Source organism: Larimichthys crocea, chromosome VI (genome assembly GCF_000972845.2).
Source record: "Larimichthys crocea isolate SSNF chromosome VI, L_crocea_2.0, whole genome shotgun sequence".
Lineage (NCBI taxonomy): Eukaryota > Metazoa > Chordata > Actinopteri > Sciaenidae > Larimichthys > Larimichthys crocea.
Genome location: NC_040016.1, coordinates 26,579,504 through 26,600,431, shown reverse-complemented (window position 1 = coordinate 26,600,431; position 20,928 = coordinate 26,579,504). Strand labels below are relative to the sequence as shown.

Sequence of the window (20,928 nt, the reverse complement as noted above, 5' to 3'; positions counted from 1 at the left end):
TGAAGTGAAACAATAATTATAATAAAACAAAAAAAAAAAAACAGAAATTTTAAAATTCTGCAGAAAATTAAATTTGAAGAATTGACAGAAATCAAAAAGAAAAAAAATTAAAACGAAAAAATCTGAGTCAAAAATCTAAATCTGAGTTTTTTTTTTTGTTATGATTGACTGTGAGGTTAAAAAAAAAAACCTCAGAATTTAGATTTTGGACTCAGGATTTTTCTTTTTTAAAGAAATTAAAGAACAAAAATTCTCAAATTAAATTGTGTGCAACATTTTTTCAAAATCAGAAACTGAGTCGCTGTTGTGTTTTTTTTTTTTTTTGGGCTCTGATCGTCTTCCGTAAAAGAAGAAACTGGAATGGTTCAGTTGATAAAACACAGCTATATAAACATACAGTCACAGGGTCTTTGTACATGGGGCGGATGCTCTACCCACTGAGCTACTTTTCTTTCATTTTTTTTCTCAAAATTCTGACTTTTTTCCTTAAAATTCTGACCTTTTTTCTTCTATATTCTGACAGTTTTTCTCAAAATTCAGACTTTTTCCCCCTCAAAATTCTGACTTTAAAAATCAAAATTCTGAGTTTTTTTTTTTTTATGTATTTGACTGTGAGGTTAAAAAAAAAAACCTCAGAATTTAGATTTTGGACTCAGGAGTTTTTCTTTTTTAAAGAAATTAAAGAACAAAAAATTCTCAGAATTAAAATTGTGTGCAACATTTTTTCAAAATCAGAATACTGAGTCGCTGTTGGTTTTTTTTTGGGCTCTGATCGTCTTCCGTAAAAGAAGAAACTGGAATGGTTCAGTTGATAAAACACTAGCTATATAAAACATACAGTCACAGGGACGAGTCAGGAAATTCACTTTGTCTCTATTGGCTGTGGCGGCTGGTGTTTTTAACCAAAAACAAACAAAAATATTAAAAACACGTCAACAACAGTCTGCGAAGACAAACTGCCCCTTTCAGTTTACAGTACAATCACTTGGTATAAAACCTCCCGGTCCACGTACGGTGGACACAACAGAACAACTTGGTAAATCTGCGATAAAAGGAAACAATTAAAGTAAACGAGCGAGTTTAAACGAACCCCTCGGATTTAGTGTCGTATGTTACAGCTTAAAGAGTACAAAAGCAACAGTGCTGCCTGTGTGCGGCAGGCGTTTACATCCTCCCTCCAAAATAAAAAAATAAAGGAACAAGGTCCGGTGTGGAGGATTCAGCGGCGTCCGGCGGTGACGTCCTCGTGTCACTCCATCTAGAGCTAGTGTTTAGTTTGTGGAGCGGAAACACGTCCGTCCATATAAAAGTCTCGTTCTAACAAAAACATGAAGACACTTTAATGAAAACAGAGTTCTGGTTCTGGAAGCGGAGCCGCATAAATCCGACACACTGGATCTTTCAAAGTGTTTCAGAAACAACCAGCTGAGCGTCAGAGACAGTCAGAGGGATGTAGTGTACGTTTGGGTTTCAGAAAACAATAAAATGCCTTTTTTTAAAAACATGGAAGTATTTGTAGTTTCCGCTCCGCTCGCTCCGTGTCCGTGCACGCCGTCCGTCCTCTTCAGTGTAATAATCAGTTAGTGTCATTGACGATCACAATCACCATGTGCTCCTCGTCAAGGTTACCCACAGTCCTTTTGGCAGCCTGTAAGTACTGTTGTGAGAACTCTCCCGGAGGGAAGGCGTACAGCATCGCCCCAGGACCGCCCTCTTTAGCGGCGGGAAGGCTCACCACGCCGGCTGCTTCCTTGTTCCTCAGGTAGGTGACCAGGTGTCGAAGCAAGCGCACCTGCAGTCCGGGCTCAGGGGCGGGGGCCTGGCGGTCGACGGGGCCCTGGATAGCCAGCAGGATAGCGAAGCCGTCGGGCCGCCCGAGTTTAATGCGGCGCGACACCTCGTCGAGCCGGGTCTGGTCCATGCGGAGCCTCTGGGCGATCTTCAGCTGGCTGGGCTGGTTCTGGCTCTGCAGCTTCAGGCTGTCCTTCATCACCGTGTTGAAGAAGGCGGCGCCGCCCTCCAGCATGTACAGGTCTGTGGGGAAGCTGCTGTTCTTCAGGGCGAAGAAGCCGTGCCACGTTTTCGAGAGCGACGCCTGGGCGAACTCCGACAGCGTGCCGGGCGAGGACGAGGTGTGCGTGTCCGTGTGGGCGGCGGGAGAGCCGGCGGCGGCGACCTCGCTGTTTCGATGGTGGTGGTTGTTGACGTGCTCGATGGACGACCTCTTGCTGTGATGGCGGCTGAGCGGCGGGTCTTCTTCGTTGGTGCTGGGGTGTCGGCCTGCGACGCCGCTGTCGGGGGAGTGGTCTCTTGGCTCCGTGGTGGAGTCGGGAGCTCGAACCCGTGCGCGGTCCGGGCTCGCATCGGGAGAGACCGCTCCGCCCACACCTCGAACCCTCGACCGCCCCCTCTCCTTCTCCCTCTCCTTCTCCCTCTCCTCCGTCAGCCTGTCGGTGGACGGACTCCTGCTCCTCCTCCTGTTCCTCCTCTCCTCCCTCTCCTTCAGCCAGCGCTCCCTGCTCCTGCTGCGGCTCCTCGCTCCTCTCCTCCCAAACGCTTCCACCCCTCCCACCCTCCTCTCCAGGCTGCGGGTGGGGCTGGTGGTGTAGTCTCTCTCCAGCAGGGCCCGGTCTCTCTCCCTCTGGGACAGGAGGCTGTGGGAGGGCGGCGAGGAGCGCTCCCTGGCTCCCCTCAGCTCTCGCTCCAGGCTGCGATGGCGGCTGTAGGTCTCCCCGAGGAGGTCGTAGTGTGACGGGGGTGCGACGGGGGGCTGGTACCCGGGAGGAAACGGCCGTGAGGGGCTCTCCTCCACCTTGGCGAAGTCCACCCTCAGGCGGCGCTCGGGGCCCCCCAGAGGGAAGCCCCTCATCTGGGTGCAGGCGGCCTGGGCGGCGTCCAAACTCTCGTACTGGATGTAAGCGAAGCTGTCCCCCTTCACGTAGTCGATGTTCCTGATACTCCCAAAGCGGTCGAACTCCCGGGCCAGGGCGGCGAGGGAGTTCCCCGGCCCGAGACCACCAACCCAGAGCCGCGTGGTGGGGTTAGCCTTGCCGTAGCCGATCTTTATCGGGTTGCCGCCGATCAGCCGCCCCTGCATGGCCACCTTGGCCCGGTGGGCCATGTCCAGGTTCTGAAACTTCACGAAGGCGTACGCCCCACCCTGTCCGCGGGCCGGGCGTTTGATCACCACGTCCTCGATGATGCCGTACTTGTCGAAGCCCCTCCTCAGCTCCGCTTCTGTCACGTTACCGTCCAGGTTCCCGATGAAGAGGTTGCTGGTCGCCCTCTGGTCGTCCTCCGGCTTCAGGTCCTCCACCACGGGCATCGGGGGGAAGCCGTAGGGCCGGCCCCGCTCATCCAGCATGCCGTAGTAGTCCAGCAGCCTCTCCCTCTCCCTGCTGAGACCCAGCGTCTCCAGGGCGTAGTGTCTGGCCCGGAGGTCCCTGATGTTGCTCACGCCGGGTCCCGGCGGGGACAGGGACCGCTGCCGGTAGGGGTACGGGGCGTGCAGGGGCAGGTACCCGACGTCCGGCGGCGTCACGCTCCGCCTCCTCACGTACATGGGCTCGATCTTCAGCTGTCGCTCACCCAGAACCAACCGGGACGACTTGGCGTGCCGGGCCTCCTTGGCGTCCTCCGGGTGCCGAAAGTTCACGTAGGCGATCCGGCCCAGCTCCGGCGTGTGCGACAGCTTGACGCTGACGTCCCCGAACTTCTTGAACTCGTGGAACAGCGCGTCCTCCACGTCCTCGTCCGACACCTGCGAGCCCAGGTTGCTGATGAGCAGCGTCTTGTACTCCAGGGTGCCCGGCCTGGCGGCGGGAAGCTCCGCCGCCGCCGCCGTCGCCGCCGCCGCCGTGGTCCGGAGCGGCGGGGCGGCCGAGCAGGCTCAGCTCGTGCCGGTGGTGGGAGCTCCAGGGCGGCCGCCCGCTCCTCCCGGAGCCGCGGCTTCTCCCGCTCCCTGCTCCGGCTTCCGGCGTCCGGCTCTCCGCCAGCAGCAGAGCCAGCGGCGGCGGCGGCAGCTCGTCTCTCCGCGCGCTCTCCCGCTCCCGGTCCCGGACCCGCTTGGCGGCGGCCCTGGACGGGCTCGGCTCCCTCCCGGCCTGCCGCTTCATCCTCGGGATGGAGCGGAAACTCTTCGGTCCTGCAGCGGGAATCCGGGGGTGGTATCAAACGCAGCGCGGCCGAGGACAGCTCCGGTAACGACCGAGCACCGGAAACCGAGAGAGCACCGGAAACCGAGAGAGCACCGGAAACCGAGAGAGAGAGAGAGCAGGACAACAGAAAAACATGTCGGCACTACGCCGCCATCTTGGACAATAGGAATGTGCGCCTTCCCCCCGAGGGCGGGGCCGCGTGACGTCAGCGGTGCGTCATGACGTTCACGCTCTGCTCTGAATTCTTTAATAACAAAGTTTTTATTTTTTTTAGATTTATTTATTTATTTTTTGTTTTTTTTGATTTATTTTTTGTTTATTTTAGATTGACTTTATTTTTTGTTTTTTTGATTGATTTATTTTTATTTTTTAGATTGATTTATTTTGTTTTTTAGATTGATTTATTTTTTGTTTATTTTGATTGATTTATTGTTTTTAGATTGATTTTTTTAGATTGATTTTATTTTTTTATTTAATTCGCTCATTACAGAACACAATCTATTCTTTTTATAAACAAAATAGAAAAGTCACGTTTTAATTTTTGGATTTTAATAATTTTAAATGTCAATTTTTTAAACTTTATTTCTTGTCTTTCCTTCAAAGTTTTGACATACAAACCAACTAATAATGACAGAAATAAATAATGGATGGATGTTTTCTTCTAATGAGTTAATTTTATTATCTTGAAATAAGATATTTAATATGTTCATATTTTTTCACTGTTATTGGAGCTGGCTTTTAAACTCATGGTACATGCGTATAGTGACAATAAGACATTCTATCAAATGCTGAGATGACGACATGATGAATTAAAGTAACAGTATATTAAATCTCTGCAGTAAACATCAGTGTCAGAGGAACAGGATGATTTGAGAAACCAGACTCTGCTTTTATTTGATCAGCCTGTGGCTGATGGCACGCAGGCTGTCGATGAATTACACAGATCTGTGCTTTGTGTTTTTTACTCTTTTGTAAAACATTGGATAAGTTCGCTTCTTCAACCTTCAAGTTATGAAGTTATTTAAATAAAAATCTCGAGACGATGTCAACAAACATGACGAGGAGTCGGAGAAAATGGAAATAACCAAGTGAAGTACTTCAAATACTTGAAACCACTGATGACTTTATACTTCTGGAATAGTTTTTATGGCACATTGCTCTCATATCATCAATGCTGTGTAATGATCAGCACATTGCCGGGTTCATACATCAAACTATCATCTCATATCATAATAAAACATTCAGTTTCTGTACTTTACTGCCGACAGCTTCCAGGATTTGAAACCTGAAATGTTCAAATAAAATCTGAGAACGTTTAAGTTTAAATGAAATCACATCATCGTCTGCTCCACGGGAACTTTTTGTTTTAATGAAAAAGTAGAATAGCACAGCTGTAACAAACGTCTGTGTTTGTTTACATCAAACATCAATAAAATATCAAAGAAGAAGAAATAAGTAACCCTTTTTTATTTCAAAACTTCTCCAGCTCCTGATTGGATGACACTGCAGGTGATCCCGGCACAGGTACAGCATCACGACAGAAACCGATCCCCAAACAAAGCCAGGAAACAATAAAATCACTTATTAGAAACTCAATAAATATCTTAAACACTTCTGACAGGAGGACGACTGGTGAACTTCCTGTTTAACCCCCGTGTGATGAATGAGAACAAAAACAAATAATTAATTTCACTTTCTTTTAATAAGTGTACAGTTCGTTTGAGTGACTCTGGGCTGGAACACGGCCGACTTGGTTTACTGTGAATTTAAACTAAAGGATTAAACCGAGCCTTTAAAGACGGCTTCACGTTCTTCCAGTCTTAATACGACACTCGTACGCCGACACGTTTTTATTTTGGTTGCTGTGATCATCCTTTGCTCTTCGTTTGAACGTCCAGCTGATAACACAGATTCTCTTCCTGCAGGTTAATCAGTAACAAAAAGAGGAAACGTCAAAGTAAAAACTAAAGTCTGGAAGATAACCACAGGATTTGAATAAACGAACAATAAATCAGATTAACTTTAACGTACGTGTGGACATGTCAGTGTAGTTTTAAGTCTTAACGTGTGGGCTCCATGTTGATGCACGGTCACTCGTCCTCCTCCGCTCCGTGTCGTGGATATCGGGCTAAAATTTGGGGGGACGCTACAGGAAATGAAACATGACAACTTCCCTTTAGCAGCTCGGCTTTAAGACGTCGCCGGAGTCTGCTCGAGGACAGAAGAGTCACACTGCTGCTCCGTTACAGCGCAACGACGGACTACTACGAATGTCAGTCATCTAGCCAGCGTACTGTGAAGTGTATTCACTCCCAGTGTTCGAATGTCCCGTGAATCAGAGCTCCTGTGCTATGAACCCCCAACACAAAAACTGACCTCACATGATTTAAAAGTATAGCACAGGACTAAACTACAGATCTATACTTCTGAATCAGTGTCAGATTACCAGATGAGTGTACACCCCCAAAACCCAAAAGACAAACTCCTCCTCCTCCTCCTCATCTTCCTCCTCCTCATCTTCCTCCTCCTCTTCTTCCTCCTCCTCTCCAGAGTCCAAAGGTGTGGCTGTGTTTTGTCTTTGTCCCTCGTTACAGATCTGTCCGTGCCCTTGCGGCTGCAGGGGCGTACTTGGGCATTAGCTCTGTGATTTTGCGGATGAAGTCGGACTTCTCGGCGCAGCCTTTGCAGGACTCGCCCCACTCCTCCAGAATCTTCTTCAGGTCTTTCACTTTAAGCTTTTTCAGGTCCACGGTGGTCAGGTCCAGCTGTTTGTCTACACGGGACACAGAAGAAAGGACACAGATGAAGAGCAATCAACAACAAAGAGCTGACGGGAAAACCAGAAATCAAATGTCTGGACGAGAAGGTGAGACTACTGCCTCCAAACGGGTCAAGATCCGCTGTGCGGACGTCACGGAGACTACGTCCAGGTCTTAGACAGTCTGTGCGGACGTCACAGAGACTACGTCCAGGTTTTAGACAGTCTGCAGGGACGTCTCAGAGACTACGTCCAGGTTAGAGAACGTCTCCTTACCGTATTTCAGTTCACAGATCTGACTGTCCTTCTTCTTGAGTTTCTCGCAGATCTTGTCCACGGGGACGTGGTAGCTGAGCGGCTTGGACACCTCGTTGATTATCTTGGTGGCGGCGTCACTTGTTGCTCCGATGTAGTAACACTAAGAGAACATGGATTTAATTTAATGTGAGACACCTGATTCTGTTTCTGCTGTTCACACTGTGGCTGTTGATGTTCTGGACTTACAAAGCGGTTTTCTTTGCCTTTAGCATCTCTGCAGCTCTTCACGATGGCCTTCTCGATGTCTGCGCTGTTGAAGTTCACGTTGTTGTCCTGTAGCGTCTGGTAAAACTTCCCAAGGAAGCTCACGCACACTGAAACAAAGAGACGGACGGACACGCTTACAGAGGCTGATCTCAACAAAGCTGGACCTCAGACATGACGGCGACAACACAGCGACATGCATGGTTCAAGACAACAAAGCTTCTGTGGTCGCCACTGACGACAAACCCACACCTGAAACCAGCCCTGGACAGAAATAACCGGACAGGTGTCCTGAACACAAACGATTCCTCTTAGCGGAGCTCCTGCTCACTTTATGACCTGGTCTTTAAATTCAAACATCGAGAGCTGATGCAGTTACCAAAAGGTTTTTTTAACGGTCGCTGCTTCCATCAGCTCACATGTACAAATGTCTCGGCCCAGTGTTTCCCTTCATGGTTTCAGTTACAGAAGGAGCGTTCAAGACGAAGAACTGCTGCAAAGGTTACAAGACATCAACCTTCCTGTCACTCTTCAGCTCTGTCAAAATAAAGCTTGAAAAGGCCAAAAAAGTGAGACGGCGAAGTGAGAAATAACATCCTGTTAGACTTAAACATGTTTAATATATAACAATACTACTAATAGTAATAATAATAATGAAGTGTGTTTAAAGGTCCGTGTGTAGGATTTAGGTTTGGCGTAGCGCTGTGATCTCCTCACCTTGTGTACCACGCCTGCCTTATTCTGAAAGGAACAACACCGGACCTTTAAGTTCAGATTTAGGTCGTCCATTCATGAAACATGAATATTTTTTAAATTAACACTTAGTGTGTTGTTAAAAGTCGAAGCTCGTGCTCGGCGTACCAGTCAGCAGAGCGGCCTTGATATCAACCAGCCAGGCCACGTTATTAAGAATAATTTATTCTCACGTAAATAAACGATTCATAACTTTTACAGTCAGTGTTTCACACAGTCTCTGGACTTTGTGAGCGCGTCAGACTGATGCTTTTAATTTGAAATTTCAGACTTGAAACAAGAACTAGCTAATTTCAAACTAAAAGCATCGATCTGATGCTTTTATTTTGAAATTTCAGACTTGAAACAAGAACCGAACTAGCTAGTTTCAAACTAAAAGCGTCAGATTGATGCTTTTAATTTGAAATTTCAGACTTCATAGACGTCACCGTGAAGTTAAAGTTACTGTAATTAGCGTCATTATAATTATGATGACGTAACGCTGGGCTGTACATGAACGGTTCGTTCAGTCGAACTTCTGTGGACCGGATCCGCTGTGGTTGCTCGTTGCCCTGTGTGACCAATGGGAGCAACATTGCAGCTCCTGGAGGTCTGAAAAGTTGCTGCCGTTAGCCGCCAGCTAACGCCGCCAGGTGAGCTTACCTTCACACTCTCCGTCCTTCAGCGCGGCACCGGGACCGGGCACGAGAGCGAGCGCGAGGGCCACCGACAGCCCGCTGAGACACAACATTTCGGCACGAGACAGCGCAGCTAACAAACAATCAGACACCGAGCTCCGTGCGCGAGTCCTGGGTCGCTTCACGCGCAGACGCCGGTAGAAGTGAGCGTTCCCGGTTCTGCGGGCTTTCCGGTTCCACCGCGTGAAGGGTGACGCCGGCGCGTCTGATTGGCCAAGAGGCGCGGCACTTCCTGTAGGCCTCCACGCATTCTCTTCTGATTGGACGAAGACGGAACATCCCGGGAACAACGTCCAGTTGGCGCCGTCTGATTGGACCACATCCGCCCCGTGATGGGAAGTTCGGTTCTTTTTCGGGAGTCGGATCATTTGACTCAGCTCTGGTGATGGGAAGTTCGGTTCTTTTTCGGGAGTCGGATCACTTGACTCAGCTCTAGTGATGGGAAGCTCGGTTCTTTTTCGGGAGTCGGATCACTTGACTCAGCTCTAGTGATGGGAAGTTCGGTTCTTTTTCGGGAGTCGGATCACTTGACTCAGCTCCAGTGATGGTAAGTTCGGTTCTTTTTCGGGAGTCGGATCATTTGACTCAGCTCTAGTGATGGGAAGTTCGGTTCTTTTTAGGGAGTCGGATCATTTGACTCAGCTCATCAAGAAGAGTTGGCTCTTTCGACTCCCAAGCGGCTCTTCATTTTACTGCATGTACCTTTAATTTAGTGCTGACTGATTTACATGTATCAATCAATCAGACTTTTTTTTTTTTTATAGCACCTTTCATACAATAAAATAAAAACACCGCCCTCTCCTGGTGGACAGCCTCCACCGTCCACCTGACTCAATTTTTTTTTTTTTACTGATAAGTTCATTTATTTTAATTTCCATTTTGTTGTTATAAACTTCCCACCTGCTATAGATCAGTGTTGTTGTAAGTGTAATTTGTACTTTTTATTTTGTCATTACTTTTTATTTCAGCAACTTTATTTTCATATATATATTTATTTTTGTTTTATTTAATATTGTATATTTGTAGTAAAGTGAATGATTTGTAATTGTTTTCCTGTAGCACCACAATCAGGCTGTGATTTCTACATTTTGCATAGGAGCATAATGTTGCTCTAGACTTTCATGGGCTTATGGAGTTCTACGTTGTAAACTGTGCACTAAAGGTACTTTTAACAAACAGTAAGTAAATCTGCAATGTACAGTTGAAAAAATAAACTTGAAAGAATGGCATATTTAACTACATTTCCTGAAACTGTATGGAGGTATGGCCCACACGTCCATCAGACGTCATTTTATATCAGAGAAGTAGATTTATTGTTAACGCTGTCGGACAGGTGGTGTAATGTGGTTTATAGAGTTTCAGTGATTGCATTATCCTGCACCACTGTTCACGTTATTGTGTCCACTCCCATGTATTTTCTCACAGTTTATAACTGACCTCAGCACAGAGCACGTGTGAACACAAGGGGGCAATGCAGGCAAAGAAAAAACAGGAAACACATCATGCTGCAGGTACACCTGAGCTCATGTTTCATGTAAAACTAATAAGATTACAGAGATTACAAAATACAGTAAACTACTGTAAGTGTTTACTTTTATAAATGTAAGACTCCTGTTTACTCGAACTGCAGAGAGAGGTTTCTGTTATTGTTATTGTGTAGCAACCAATAATGTAATAACATCCAATAATGTAATACCTGACGATAACGTAATCATTTTGGTAATTTTGAATGTAATAAAGCCAAAAATGTAGTAACATGCCAAGGTAGGTAGAGTGGGTCGTCCACTAGTCAGATGATCGGTGGTTCGATCCCCGTCTGATGAGCAGTTGGCACCTTGCATGGCAGCCAATGCCATCAGTGTATGAATGTGTGTGAATGTGTGAATGAGATATGTACTGTAAAGAGCTTTGAGTGGTCGGAAGACTAGAAAGGAATGATATGAATACAGTCCATTCACAGTCCATGTTCTCTTTCCACTAAGTGATCTAACTACCATACACACTGCACAGTGATGAATTAGATAATATTCCTCCATACATCAAATTATGAATTTACATATCTAAGCAAATAAACTAAATTATACATAAAGATTTTGTACAACAAATAATTCTCAAGTTGTCTCTTACAACCATAATAAATGATAGAGAGTGCTGATGAATGAATATGACGACTATGCCAGCCACTAAATCTCTGTTTGATGAACAAACTGCAAAATAATCTTTGACTTCCAAAAAATGCATTCCTGTTTATGTATCATTACATTATCGGATAACGATTAGTTTAATGCTACGCCAATAACGTAATAACCAACCATGGTATTACGTTATTGGCTCAAAAACTTGCCTGTAACAGTTTGGCCTGACCTGCATCATGAAATCAGATTTCTTAATAGAGAAAACAAACAACAGTAAGAGCGGTCTGGTTTGTATCAAACTGTTTTTCACTGAGGAAACAAAAACAGAATGTTTCTGATTTAAAAACAGAGTCATGAAGATTAAAATGCATTTCTACCATATTCTGTGAAGCTGACACAGCGGACCTTAAGAAAACATGCAGGACCTGTCGCCTGAATATTATCAGTGATCTCAGAATTTCTCTAAATATTTTGGACCGACTGCATTCTTGTGATATTAAAGTTTCTAAAAGCAGCTGCAGTAGAAGTCAATAGACTAAATTCAACTCATTAGTTGCTCTGCAGGTGATTCAGAGTTTCCCCAGCGTGTGGCCTTTGATTATGGAAACTATCTGCCCGTCTTTCTTTCATTACGTCGTCTTCATCTTTGCCTTCCTTTCCTTTTACAGCTGACTCCAACCAGCACACGCAGCCTCCTCTCGCCTGTTTGCAGTAATCTGACAGCAGCGTTAGCAGCGGTGGTGGTGGTGGTGGTGCTGCTGCTGAGGGTTTTACAGTGATGTAGTCGGGAAATGGAGGGCTGATGAAATATTAATGTGGAATCACGGGAGGTCCAATGAAATCCATTAGGAAGCTCAAATCAATGGGAGGAGTAAGGGATGCCAGACTCCACTCCCTGAATGACCCAGATGAAAATATCTAATAAATATAGAATATCAGTGAACGGGTGGTGCGAATCCAGTATTACTAATCAAATACAAAGATACATTTTTATAAAAGTCAGATGTTTGGAGCTTATGTTTGTGGAACGTAGCTTTGAAATGACATGAAATGTTCAGAATAATGTTTGTCAACATAAAAGGACAAAGAATCTGTGGATTTCATCATCTACATCACGTCATTCAAAGATTCAGCCAATCAGAAGAAAGCTCTGGAACAAGGGACAGGGCTGAAAACCAATCGTGTGTGCCGGTGATGTTCAGGCCCTGCAGACAGCAGAGCATCAAACACAGACTGAGGAACACTTCAACAACCATCGTCTGTGAAGATAGTTCATCTCTGCATCCACAAATGGCAGCTCAGACTCCACCACGACTCCACCACGACTCCACCATGCAAAGAAACAGACACCAGGCTAAAGAGGAGACGGACCATCCGGCTTGTTATCAGCGTACAGTTTAAAATCCAGCATCCATGATGGGATGGTACCATGGACATTTGTGAAGCCTCCATTGATGCTGAACTTTATATACTAGTTTACAGCGACATGCTGCCGAGTAGAGAGTCTCATTTCATCAGGACGATGTCGGCCCACATTCTGCAGTGTTCAGCTTCGCAGTTTAAAAAACATTATCATGTCTAACGTTAGCATTACTTTACTGTCATCTCTGAGACCACAGTGGGCATTTGGTGCCACCTTGTGTCCACACATGTTACTTCTCACACACACTTCCATCATGACTATCTGTCTGATCCCCAGCCAGGTCTTCTTTGCTCCACTCGGGGTTTACCAGACCTGAAACATGCTGTAATAGAACAGGACCCAAACCTGACCGGTCCTGGGTCCAAGGGTTCAGGTAGACCAGTGAAGAACTCTGATGTGAAGCACTTCAAACTTTTATCATCATTCTGAACTCCTTTTATCTCATAGTGAAGCCGCCAGACGACCAGAATAGATCTAAATGCTTTGAGATGTTCTGAGTTTAAATGGAGAGCTTTGGTAACAGATGCAGCTGAGATCGAATGACATGTACCAGGACACAGAATCCATGGACAGAGCGAGCCTGATAGAAACCTCTTTATATCTCAGATACAGATGTCAATAGACCCCTCAGGCATCTTCCCCACATCTCAACATATCGTCCTTTTCTCCAGCACAGCAGAAATCTACACCAGCATCTTAGAAGCAGTGGTTTTCTCTCTCATCTTCTCAGCTTTTATAATGCTCTTCTCCACCTCCACCTCCACCTCCACCTCCACCTTCACCTCCTGCTCATCCTCCAGATCTTGCTACATTTTCAGCATGGCCACAAAGATTAATGTTACCGCCTACAGTGCTGCTCAAAAGTTTGTGAAAAATACTAAAATAACTCAGATTTCATGGGCGCAAACGTATGTGAACCCCTTCAGCTAACAGGATATTGCACCTCCTTTCACAATAATGTAGTAATGTAATAACTGTAGTGACATACTGTATCAGTCTCACATCTACTTTGGGGAGCCTGTTAAGAGAGGTTGGACGGGCGTGTGACACTAGCAACCCCTCCATGTACAGTAAGTCATGTTGATTGAGTTTTCTTCTCATAGTGGAAGCATGCACAGATGTTATGGTTGGCTTTTACCTGAATTATCATTTTTCTTGTGTCTCTTGCTGATAGTTTAGAAGGTCGTCCACCAGGTAGAGTTGCAGACTTTGTCAGTGCTGATGATTGAAGCTACTTTTTTTACTTTATAGCTCCCCCCAGAGAAATGTGCTGCTGGTTTACCAAAATATCAATATGACAGAGGAATACTGGAGGAATATTTTGTGCTTTCAAACATACCAGGTGAATAAAGACATACACATATGTTCCCATTTTTGCAGCCTTTATATATGGCCTGAGAGGCGAACCCCACAGCAACAAGCTCATCACTCACTGCTCCTCGTTAGGATTATTGCTCTGAGCACCCTGAAGAAGATATCAAGACAAGCGATCAGCCCCTCGCGTCCCTCCTCTGGATGTTAGCAGCCAGGAATTTTAGATTTCAGGAAGGAAACGAAATGGCGACATAAACTCATCGCTGTTCCCTTATTGGAGATCGCACCTGGTCGTAAAAGAAGATGCATATTTGTGAACGGGTCAGAGAGGGTGAGACAGTGAGAGACATTTTCCCGAATCAAGAACTCCTTTCAAGATGCTTCCCTCTGAAACGCTGCCTCAAGCAGAGAAACGAGTTGCTTGACAGCGTGGTGCACAAGCTGAACAATACAACAGATTTCTAACAAGCCCTGAAGAGCGATGGGTTTACTGTGGATGCTAATGAATGCTCACTAAATATCACAGCTGTCTGCAGTGCAGGGCAGGGGATTGATGGAGAAGGTGATGAGGGAGGGAGGAACAGATGAGGGAGGACTGAAGTGAGAAGACAGAAAAGAGGTGGATGAATAAGACAAGGGGGGAAATTAGAAGTCAGCATAGGAGGCAGGAAGTGAAGAAGAGGTCGCAGAAGAAGAACAGTACTCGGACTGATGAACGTCAACCATTCGGATCAACAAACCATGGAGTCAAAGATCAGCTGGCTGAAGAACATGGAGAGAAGTCGAGAGAACATTGTTACCCCACATCTGTAGCTCATGCAGTAGCTGTTGGTAGATCCACAGAGGACACGGATCCACCTGTAACCACTGTGAGCGCGCTGCTTGAAGCCTGGCAAGACGGATTCTCCTAAGTTGCTTTGGTTTAAAATCACTATGCCATAAAGGCTCAACATAGTTAGAATATAGGAAACAAACTCAAGCCCCTCCATGCAGGTGGAGGTGCTACACCAGAACAAGATACAGTTTTAATCATGCTGCTGTATGAGGATCTTTAGCACGGAGGCTTCAGCATCGTCCTCCATGGGAAAATATGCAGCAAACGAGGGATGACATTTGACCAAAGGGAAGAGACGGAGACGGGCAGTGAGGAATACACTATTATCAGAAAATGTTGAGGAGCAGGGGAAACGGGAGGAGGAGGAACAGGAGGAGGAGTTGGTTATTAGGGGGAACAGGAAGGAGTAGGAGGCGACTGCTTCACAGCAGGGTGTCGAGTCAGAACAATACAAGAGATTTCTAACCAGCCTGGAGAGAGACGAGTTTAACTGTGGATGAATGTCACTGCTGTCTGCAGGAGAGGAAGGAGGAGGAGGAGGAGGAGGAGGAGACGGAGGGGGAGGGGGAGGAGCTGCGGCTGTTTGCTTCGTCTCGTCTTCCGGCGGCTCGGGCTTCGTCGGCTTGGTCTGCGTCTGCGGCGGCGGCGTCCTTGCTCCCCTTTTTGCCCCTTCCCTGTCCTTCCCCCTTCCCTCCGTTTCCTCCCCTCCCCGTCCCTTCCTACCCCCCCTTTCCCTCCTTGTTCCGCCCCGCCCCGTCCCTGTCCCCCCATTTCCCCCTCCCTGTGTCCCCCATCCCCGTCCCTTTCCTCCCCCTTTCCCTCCTTTTTCCCCAGCCCCTTCCCTTTCCTCCCCCTTCCCTCCTTGTCCTCCCCTCCCACCTTCCCTTCCTCCCCCTTTTCCCTCCGTTTGTCCTCCCCGCCCCTTCCCTGTCCTCCCCCTTTTCCCTCCGTCTGTTCCGCCTCCCCGTCCCTTTCCCTCCACCTTTCCCCTCCGTTGGTTCCCCCCGACCCCGTACCTGTACTCCACCTTTCCCTCGTGTTTCAGCGTACCTGTACTCCACCTTTCCCTCGTGTTTCAGCACAGAAAACGTACCTTACTCCACCTTTACATACGTGTCAGCACAGACACGTACCTGTCTCCCCCTTTACATACGGTGTTTCAAGCACAGACACGACCTGTACTCCACCTTTACATCCGTGTGTCAGCACAGAAACGTACCTGTACTCCACCTTTACATACGGTGCAGCACGAAACGCACCTGTCACCCACCTTAATCACATACGTTTCGACACAGAAACGTACCTGTACGTCCACCTTTACATCGTAGTGTGTCAGCACAGAAACGTACCTGTATCACCTTTCACAACGTGTGTACAAGATACCGTCCCGTTCGTGGAGCAAAGCAAGACACCCCTAGTAGAGAAACGTACCTGTACTCCACCTTTACATACGTGTGGTCACACAGAAACGTACCTGTACTCCACTTACAGTTGACAAACGTACCGTACTCCACTTTAAACTTTAGCACAGAGAGTATCCTGTACACGTGTCAGCACCGTTGACTCCACTTACTCTTTTACAGCAGCTGAATCATATAACACATGATGAGCCGGCATAAAACCAAGCGGCCTGTGTTCCATAATGACTCATTATATTAGGCATAATAAATGTTTGAGCTTTCCGGGCCCATTTCCCCCCATGAAAAAATTTGCCATTGACCTATTAAGAGTGCTGAAAATCAATCGGTCCAAAGATTGCACGCATATACTCATTACCTCAGTGTGAGGGCCAGTGATTGTGTCGGAAATCTGTTCACACCTATGCAGTGGAACAATACGGGTATTAATAAAAATAGCCTCACAACATAAATACTATAATATATAGCCGTTTCAGCCTTAATGCTACTTTTCATTTCATGTATGTAGTTTGGTAATTGGTTTTGTGTCACTTATATTTTCCATCATTTACTTTTCTAAAAGTGTTAACACTAGTAAAAAAGTGTAAGTAGTGAATATATACAGAGGGCTTGAGTCTTTGTGACCTTAAGTATGAAATGCAGTTTTGTTGTCTCTCCACGAGTGTAATCCCACTGTGTAACTATGGTCCAGTGTGTACGCGAGTAGTTGCGCTTCTGGTACATTACTTTCTGAATCAATCACATCAGCACAGGGCCCCAGCAGCACTGATCCACTGCCTAGTCACGCAGCAGTCAGCCCAGCTCGGCGTCTGTCCTTGTCAGCCTTTTATTTTCACCAAGCTCTAACCAACCACTAAAATCAGTCCCACATTTACTCATTGTCCCGGCGGCTTCTTGCTCGCTCACTCTCTCATCCTTTTCTCTTCTTAGCTTCCTCGCCGGCGTCCTCTTCACTCCTGCCTCCCTGCCATCAGTGTCCATAGAGGCTGCGACTGCTGGACCGGAAACCTCTTCTTCTTCGTGTTTTTTCTTCTTCGTGTTCTTTTTTTCTTTGGTTTTTTCTAGAACTCCTCCGTGGTACACTCCACCCAGTTCTGGGCTGCCCGGCTACAAACTGAAAAGCTAACAGCAGCTACAAGGGTGGCAACAGTCCATCCATCCATCATATTACTAAATGAACATCACGCTCTGGAAGAAGGCCTGTTTTGTTGCAGCACGGTTTGGATGGAAACTTGACAAACGATCAACCTCACGGAGCGCTAGAGGAACAAGTCAGGGGACCACGAACGATCCTGCAGAACTTCATGACAACCAAGTAGTGAGTTGGTAAATGAGACCAGGGGGGATGGTGATAATTTTCATTTATGTAAGTTATTTCCAGCAGGGGGGTCTGGGGGGTCCTCCCCCAAGAAATTTTGTATTTCTTAGATGAATTCCTCATTCTAGTCAATTTTAGGATGTGACTTGCTAGACATGGCAAATCCATAAATCACACTGATCTCATAGCTTGCATTCTCAGTGCATGGCACTGCACAAACCATACGATTTATCGGAAAGAAACAATAACACGTTAACTATGGACCTCATGTCATTCACATCTTGTTTTAAACAATTTGTCAAAACTTTTTAAATATCTTTATTTGTGAAGGTGCTCAAATATTTTTAAACACAACTTTTGTATGTTTTTTTAACATCTTTGTGTGTTTTCAAATAATTTAAATACATTTAAAAAACACATTTTTGTTAAAAAAACACATCTTTCTTCACTAATAAAAACACAATTTAAGGAGGAGGAAGAAGACTTCGAGTTTTTAAACGAGCGTCGAATTTTGAAACAATGCGGTATTAAATAATATGAAGCAGCAGGTAGCATCTCCGCCTAAGGCAAAAGTGTGGGATGATTGACACTTGTCACCTGTCGACCAATCAGAAGTCAGGAGATCGTATTAGTACACGGGCCCACTTCACTTTTGAACCCACACAATTAGACCCAGAATGAAGTAAAACCCAAAGGTAGTATGATCGCAGCAAGGGTCACACTTCACTGTCAAAGCCGGTTTTTCTTTATGTAACAACCAGGAGCGTTCGTGACTGGGAATTCAAAAACTAAAGCAAGACAATTAGCGAGACATTAGCAGGAGACATTAGCAGGAGACTTAGCAAGACATTAGCCAGGAAGACAATTAGCAGCGTTTCTTTCGTTCGCGTGGACTACTGTGTGTCCGTTTTGTGGATTTTGTTGCTACTCTTGGGGGCTAGCTCCGATGTTTTCATCGCACAGTGAAGATACACAATCGTTTAAGATATATTTTATATTTTTTTCCCCCGCCGCGCCTCCCCTGCAGTCCCTCTGGCGCCCCCCAAGGAGTTCGCGCCTCGCACTTTGGAACAAACGCTGCATAAAAGGGATGACCATTTTAGAAGAGGGATGATTTTGACCGATTATCCCCACAGGGGGGGAAAAGTTTGGCCTCCCCCCCCATCCTCCCCCCTCAACTCGAGTACTGACCAACCCAACAAAGGTGGTGAGATTTTCAGTCTGCAGCTCAGTGCTTCATGTCCTGGTTGTTGTTCCTGTGCTCAGGATGTGAATGGTATTTGGCACCTGATGATATTTAGAAGAGTTGTCTCTCTCTTCGCTCTGCTTTCTCTCCCTCGGGCTCTCTCCCTCGTCTGCTGTCTGTCTCCTCTCTCCTGTTCTTCTCTCTCCCGCCTCTCCTGCTTCTCCCCTCCGTCTCCTGTCTCCCTTGTCCGCTCTTCCTCTCTCTCCGTCTCTCTCTCTCTTGTCTCTGTCATCTCTTCTCTCCTCTCGTCTCTGCTCCTCTTCTTCATCTTTGTATATCAAAGTAAATTGTCACGTACAGTTGAACCCCCTCTGACAGTTCGTTTCCTGGTTTTCGGCCTACGGTGTGCACACCGTGAAGGCCAGAACAGGAGGGAAGTGTCGATCACACTAACATCCCACACACACCCCATCATCCTCCTTCGCTTCTTTTAATTGCAACGAGACCACTATCCTATCCGTCCACCTCCTCCTCCGACCTCCTCCACCTCCTGCCTGCCCTTTCTGTCCAAGTCATGATGGATAAGGTCTTTGTGATTGCCTTGTCAGAACCTCTGGAGCATCGGCCCCTCTGGGACTGTAGTGTATTTGTGTAGTGTGTGGCAATGTCCTCCACAGTGTGTGTGTGTGTGGGTGTGTTGGTGTTGTCCTTGGCCTCCAGAGTTTGTGATTGATTGGATTGCATTTACAGGCAGAAGGGCCGGTGGATGAACAAAGCAAGCGTCAGTCAGGGCCAAGCACTCCATCCCTGCCGAGCGTCAGAAAATAAGCTGGGTGTGTGTGTGTGTGTGTGTGTGTTGGGTGTGGTGGTGTGTGTGGTATTTAACCATGTCCCTTTTGTGGTTGTTCCAGAAAAAAAAAAAAAACAAAAATTCAGAAAGTATTTTCTATTTTCATGTTCCTGTGTCTTTAACTGAAGGCACCGCTCAGTCTCTCATTATTGATTTGCATTGACTTCTAAATGTCACTGACCGGTGATTTATGAGTTAATGGGTCTGTTTTATATTTTATTGCTGTTAGCAGTAATAATGTGCAGTCCTGCTTTGCTGACTGCTCCATCTTAAGAATAAAATCTCTTTATTTGTGGAAGAAGGATGAAACTCTGGGGGCTGTGTTGCTAATAACTCATGCAGCTGAGCACGTGAAACTTCTGGTTTCATACAGGACGGGGAACAGTTTTGTTTTTGGGGGAAACTCATACAAAACAACAGCAACATAAGACTTTCACATCATATGGGGAGACGTACAAAGAATTAGAGCAGGAGTGTGAGTAGTTCAGTCCGTGCTCATAGAAGGTTTCCTGACTGAAGTGAAATGACCCGGAACAGTATAATGTAGCCGCCAGTGAATACGAACTGGTGCGACCAAGACCAACCCACAGTGGACACACATCAGTTTAAATATATCAGATCATCAACATACGTGCTGACGTGATAAGAAACCGTGATCATGGATGCTGTTCTGCTGTGGGTGTGTGCCAAAATAAAACATGCTGCTGGCATGGTGGTCTAATACTGAAGGATGAAACACGATCACATGGAGGCACAGCGGATTTCCTGTTCCTCCCCGCTGCTGTTAGCTGGTGTGCAGACGTGGACGTTCCAGGTATAATTATCTCCAAGCGGGTCGAGTCCGCGTATGAACAGGCGGCTTGAAGGTTTGTTAAAACAGACGAGAGGCTGCGGTCCCATGTAATACTAGCCTCCCTGACGTCAGTCCAGAGAGAGGAAGTGTGTGTGTATAAAGTGTTGTGTGTATAAAGTGTGGTGTGGTATAAGTGTGTGGTGTATACAGTGTGTGTGTAGAAAGGGGTGTTGTATAAGTGTGGTGTGTATAAAGTGTGGGTGTTTGAAGGGGAGGCAGCAGACGAGGCGAGGGCTGTCAATGTGCATACATCAACTTCACACAGCACACACTTTAACACACACAAACAATGACACTGACTTGCCCAGGACATGTAAAGATACCACACAGACACTCTGCATACGAAGAGAGACACACACAACAACAAAGCACACACACACAGGCACACACACACCTGGCTGTGTTGTGTGTTGTGTGTGAGCCTCTAAGCTCTTATTCTAAGAGGCACTTTCATCTCAGGCGGGCAGCTCGCAGTGGTGTGTGTGGTGGGTGTGTGTGTGTGTGTGTGTGTGTTGATGGAGACTTCGGGTCGTGTAAAGACAGAATGTCATGGGAATGTCTCAGAGTCCATGGAAAGTACTAGTACATTTATTATTACATTTATAAAATGTTTGACATAAATATCTGAATATGTTGAAATTAAAACATTTTATAAAATGCATGGTGGCGAGATGAAATTGCCTTCCTACTAAGTCCGTCCGTCTTGACCCCGTCAGTGTTTTAATCTGT

General features: G+C 46.3%; 2 protein-coding genes across 2 annotated transcripts; both read right to left on the bottom strand.

Annotated features, from left to right (window-relative positions):
* Nucleotides 1-748: 748 nt before the first annotated feature.
* rbm15b (RNA binding motif protein 15B) lies at nucleotides 749-4,115 on the bottom strand. Its single transcript, XM_027279490.1, has 2 exons — nucleotides 3,972-4,115; nucleotides 749-3,889 (listed from the first exon to the last, which is right to left on the bottom strand). The coding sequence occupies exons 1-2, from the start codon at nucleotides 4,113-4,115 to the stop codon at nucleotides 1,577-1,579; spliced, it is 2,457 nt and encodes an 818-aa protein (XP_027135291.1). The 3' UTR covers nucleotides 749-1,576.
* A 1,392-nt stretch (nucleotides 4,116-5,507) lies between these two features.
* On the bottom strand, nucleotides 5,508-9,250 carry manf (mesencephalic astrocyte-derived neurotrophic factor). Its single transcript, XM_027278956.1, has 4 exons — nucleotides 8,833-9,250; nucleotides 7,420-7,547; nucleotides 7,192-7,333; nucleotides 5,508-6,930 (listed from the first exon to the last, which is right to left on the bottom strand). Exons 1-4 carry the CDS (start codon nucleotides 9,233-9,235, stop codon nucleotides 6,746-6,748), a joined length of 858 nt encoding a protein of 285 aa, XP_027134757.1. The 5' UTR covers nucleotides 9,236-9,250; the 3' UTR covers nucleotides 5,508-6,745.
* Between the last annotated feature and the right edge of the window lie 11,678 nt (nucleotides 9,251-20,928).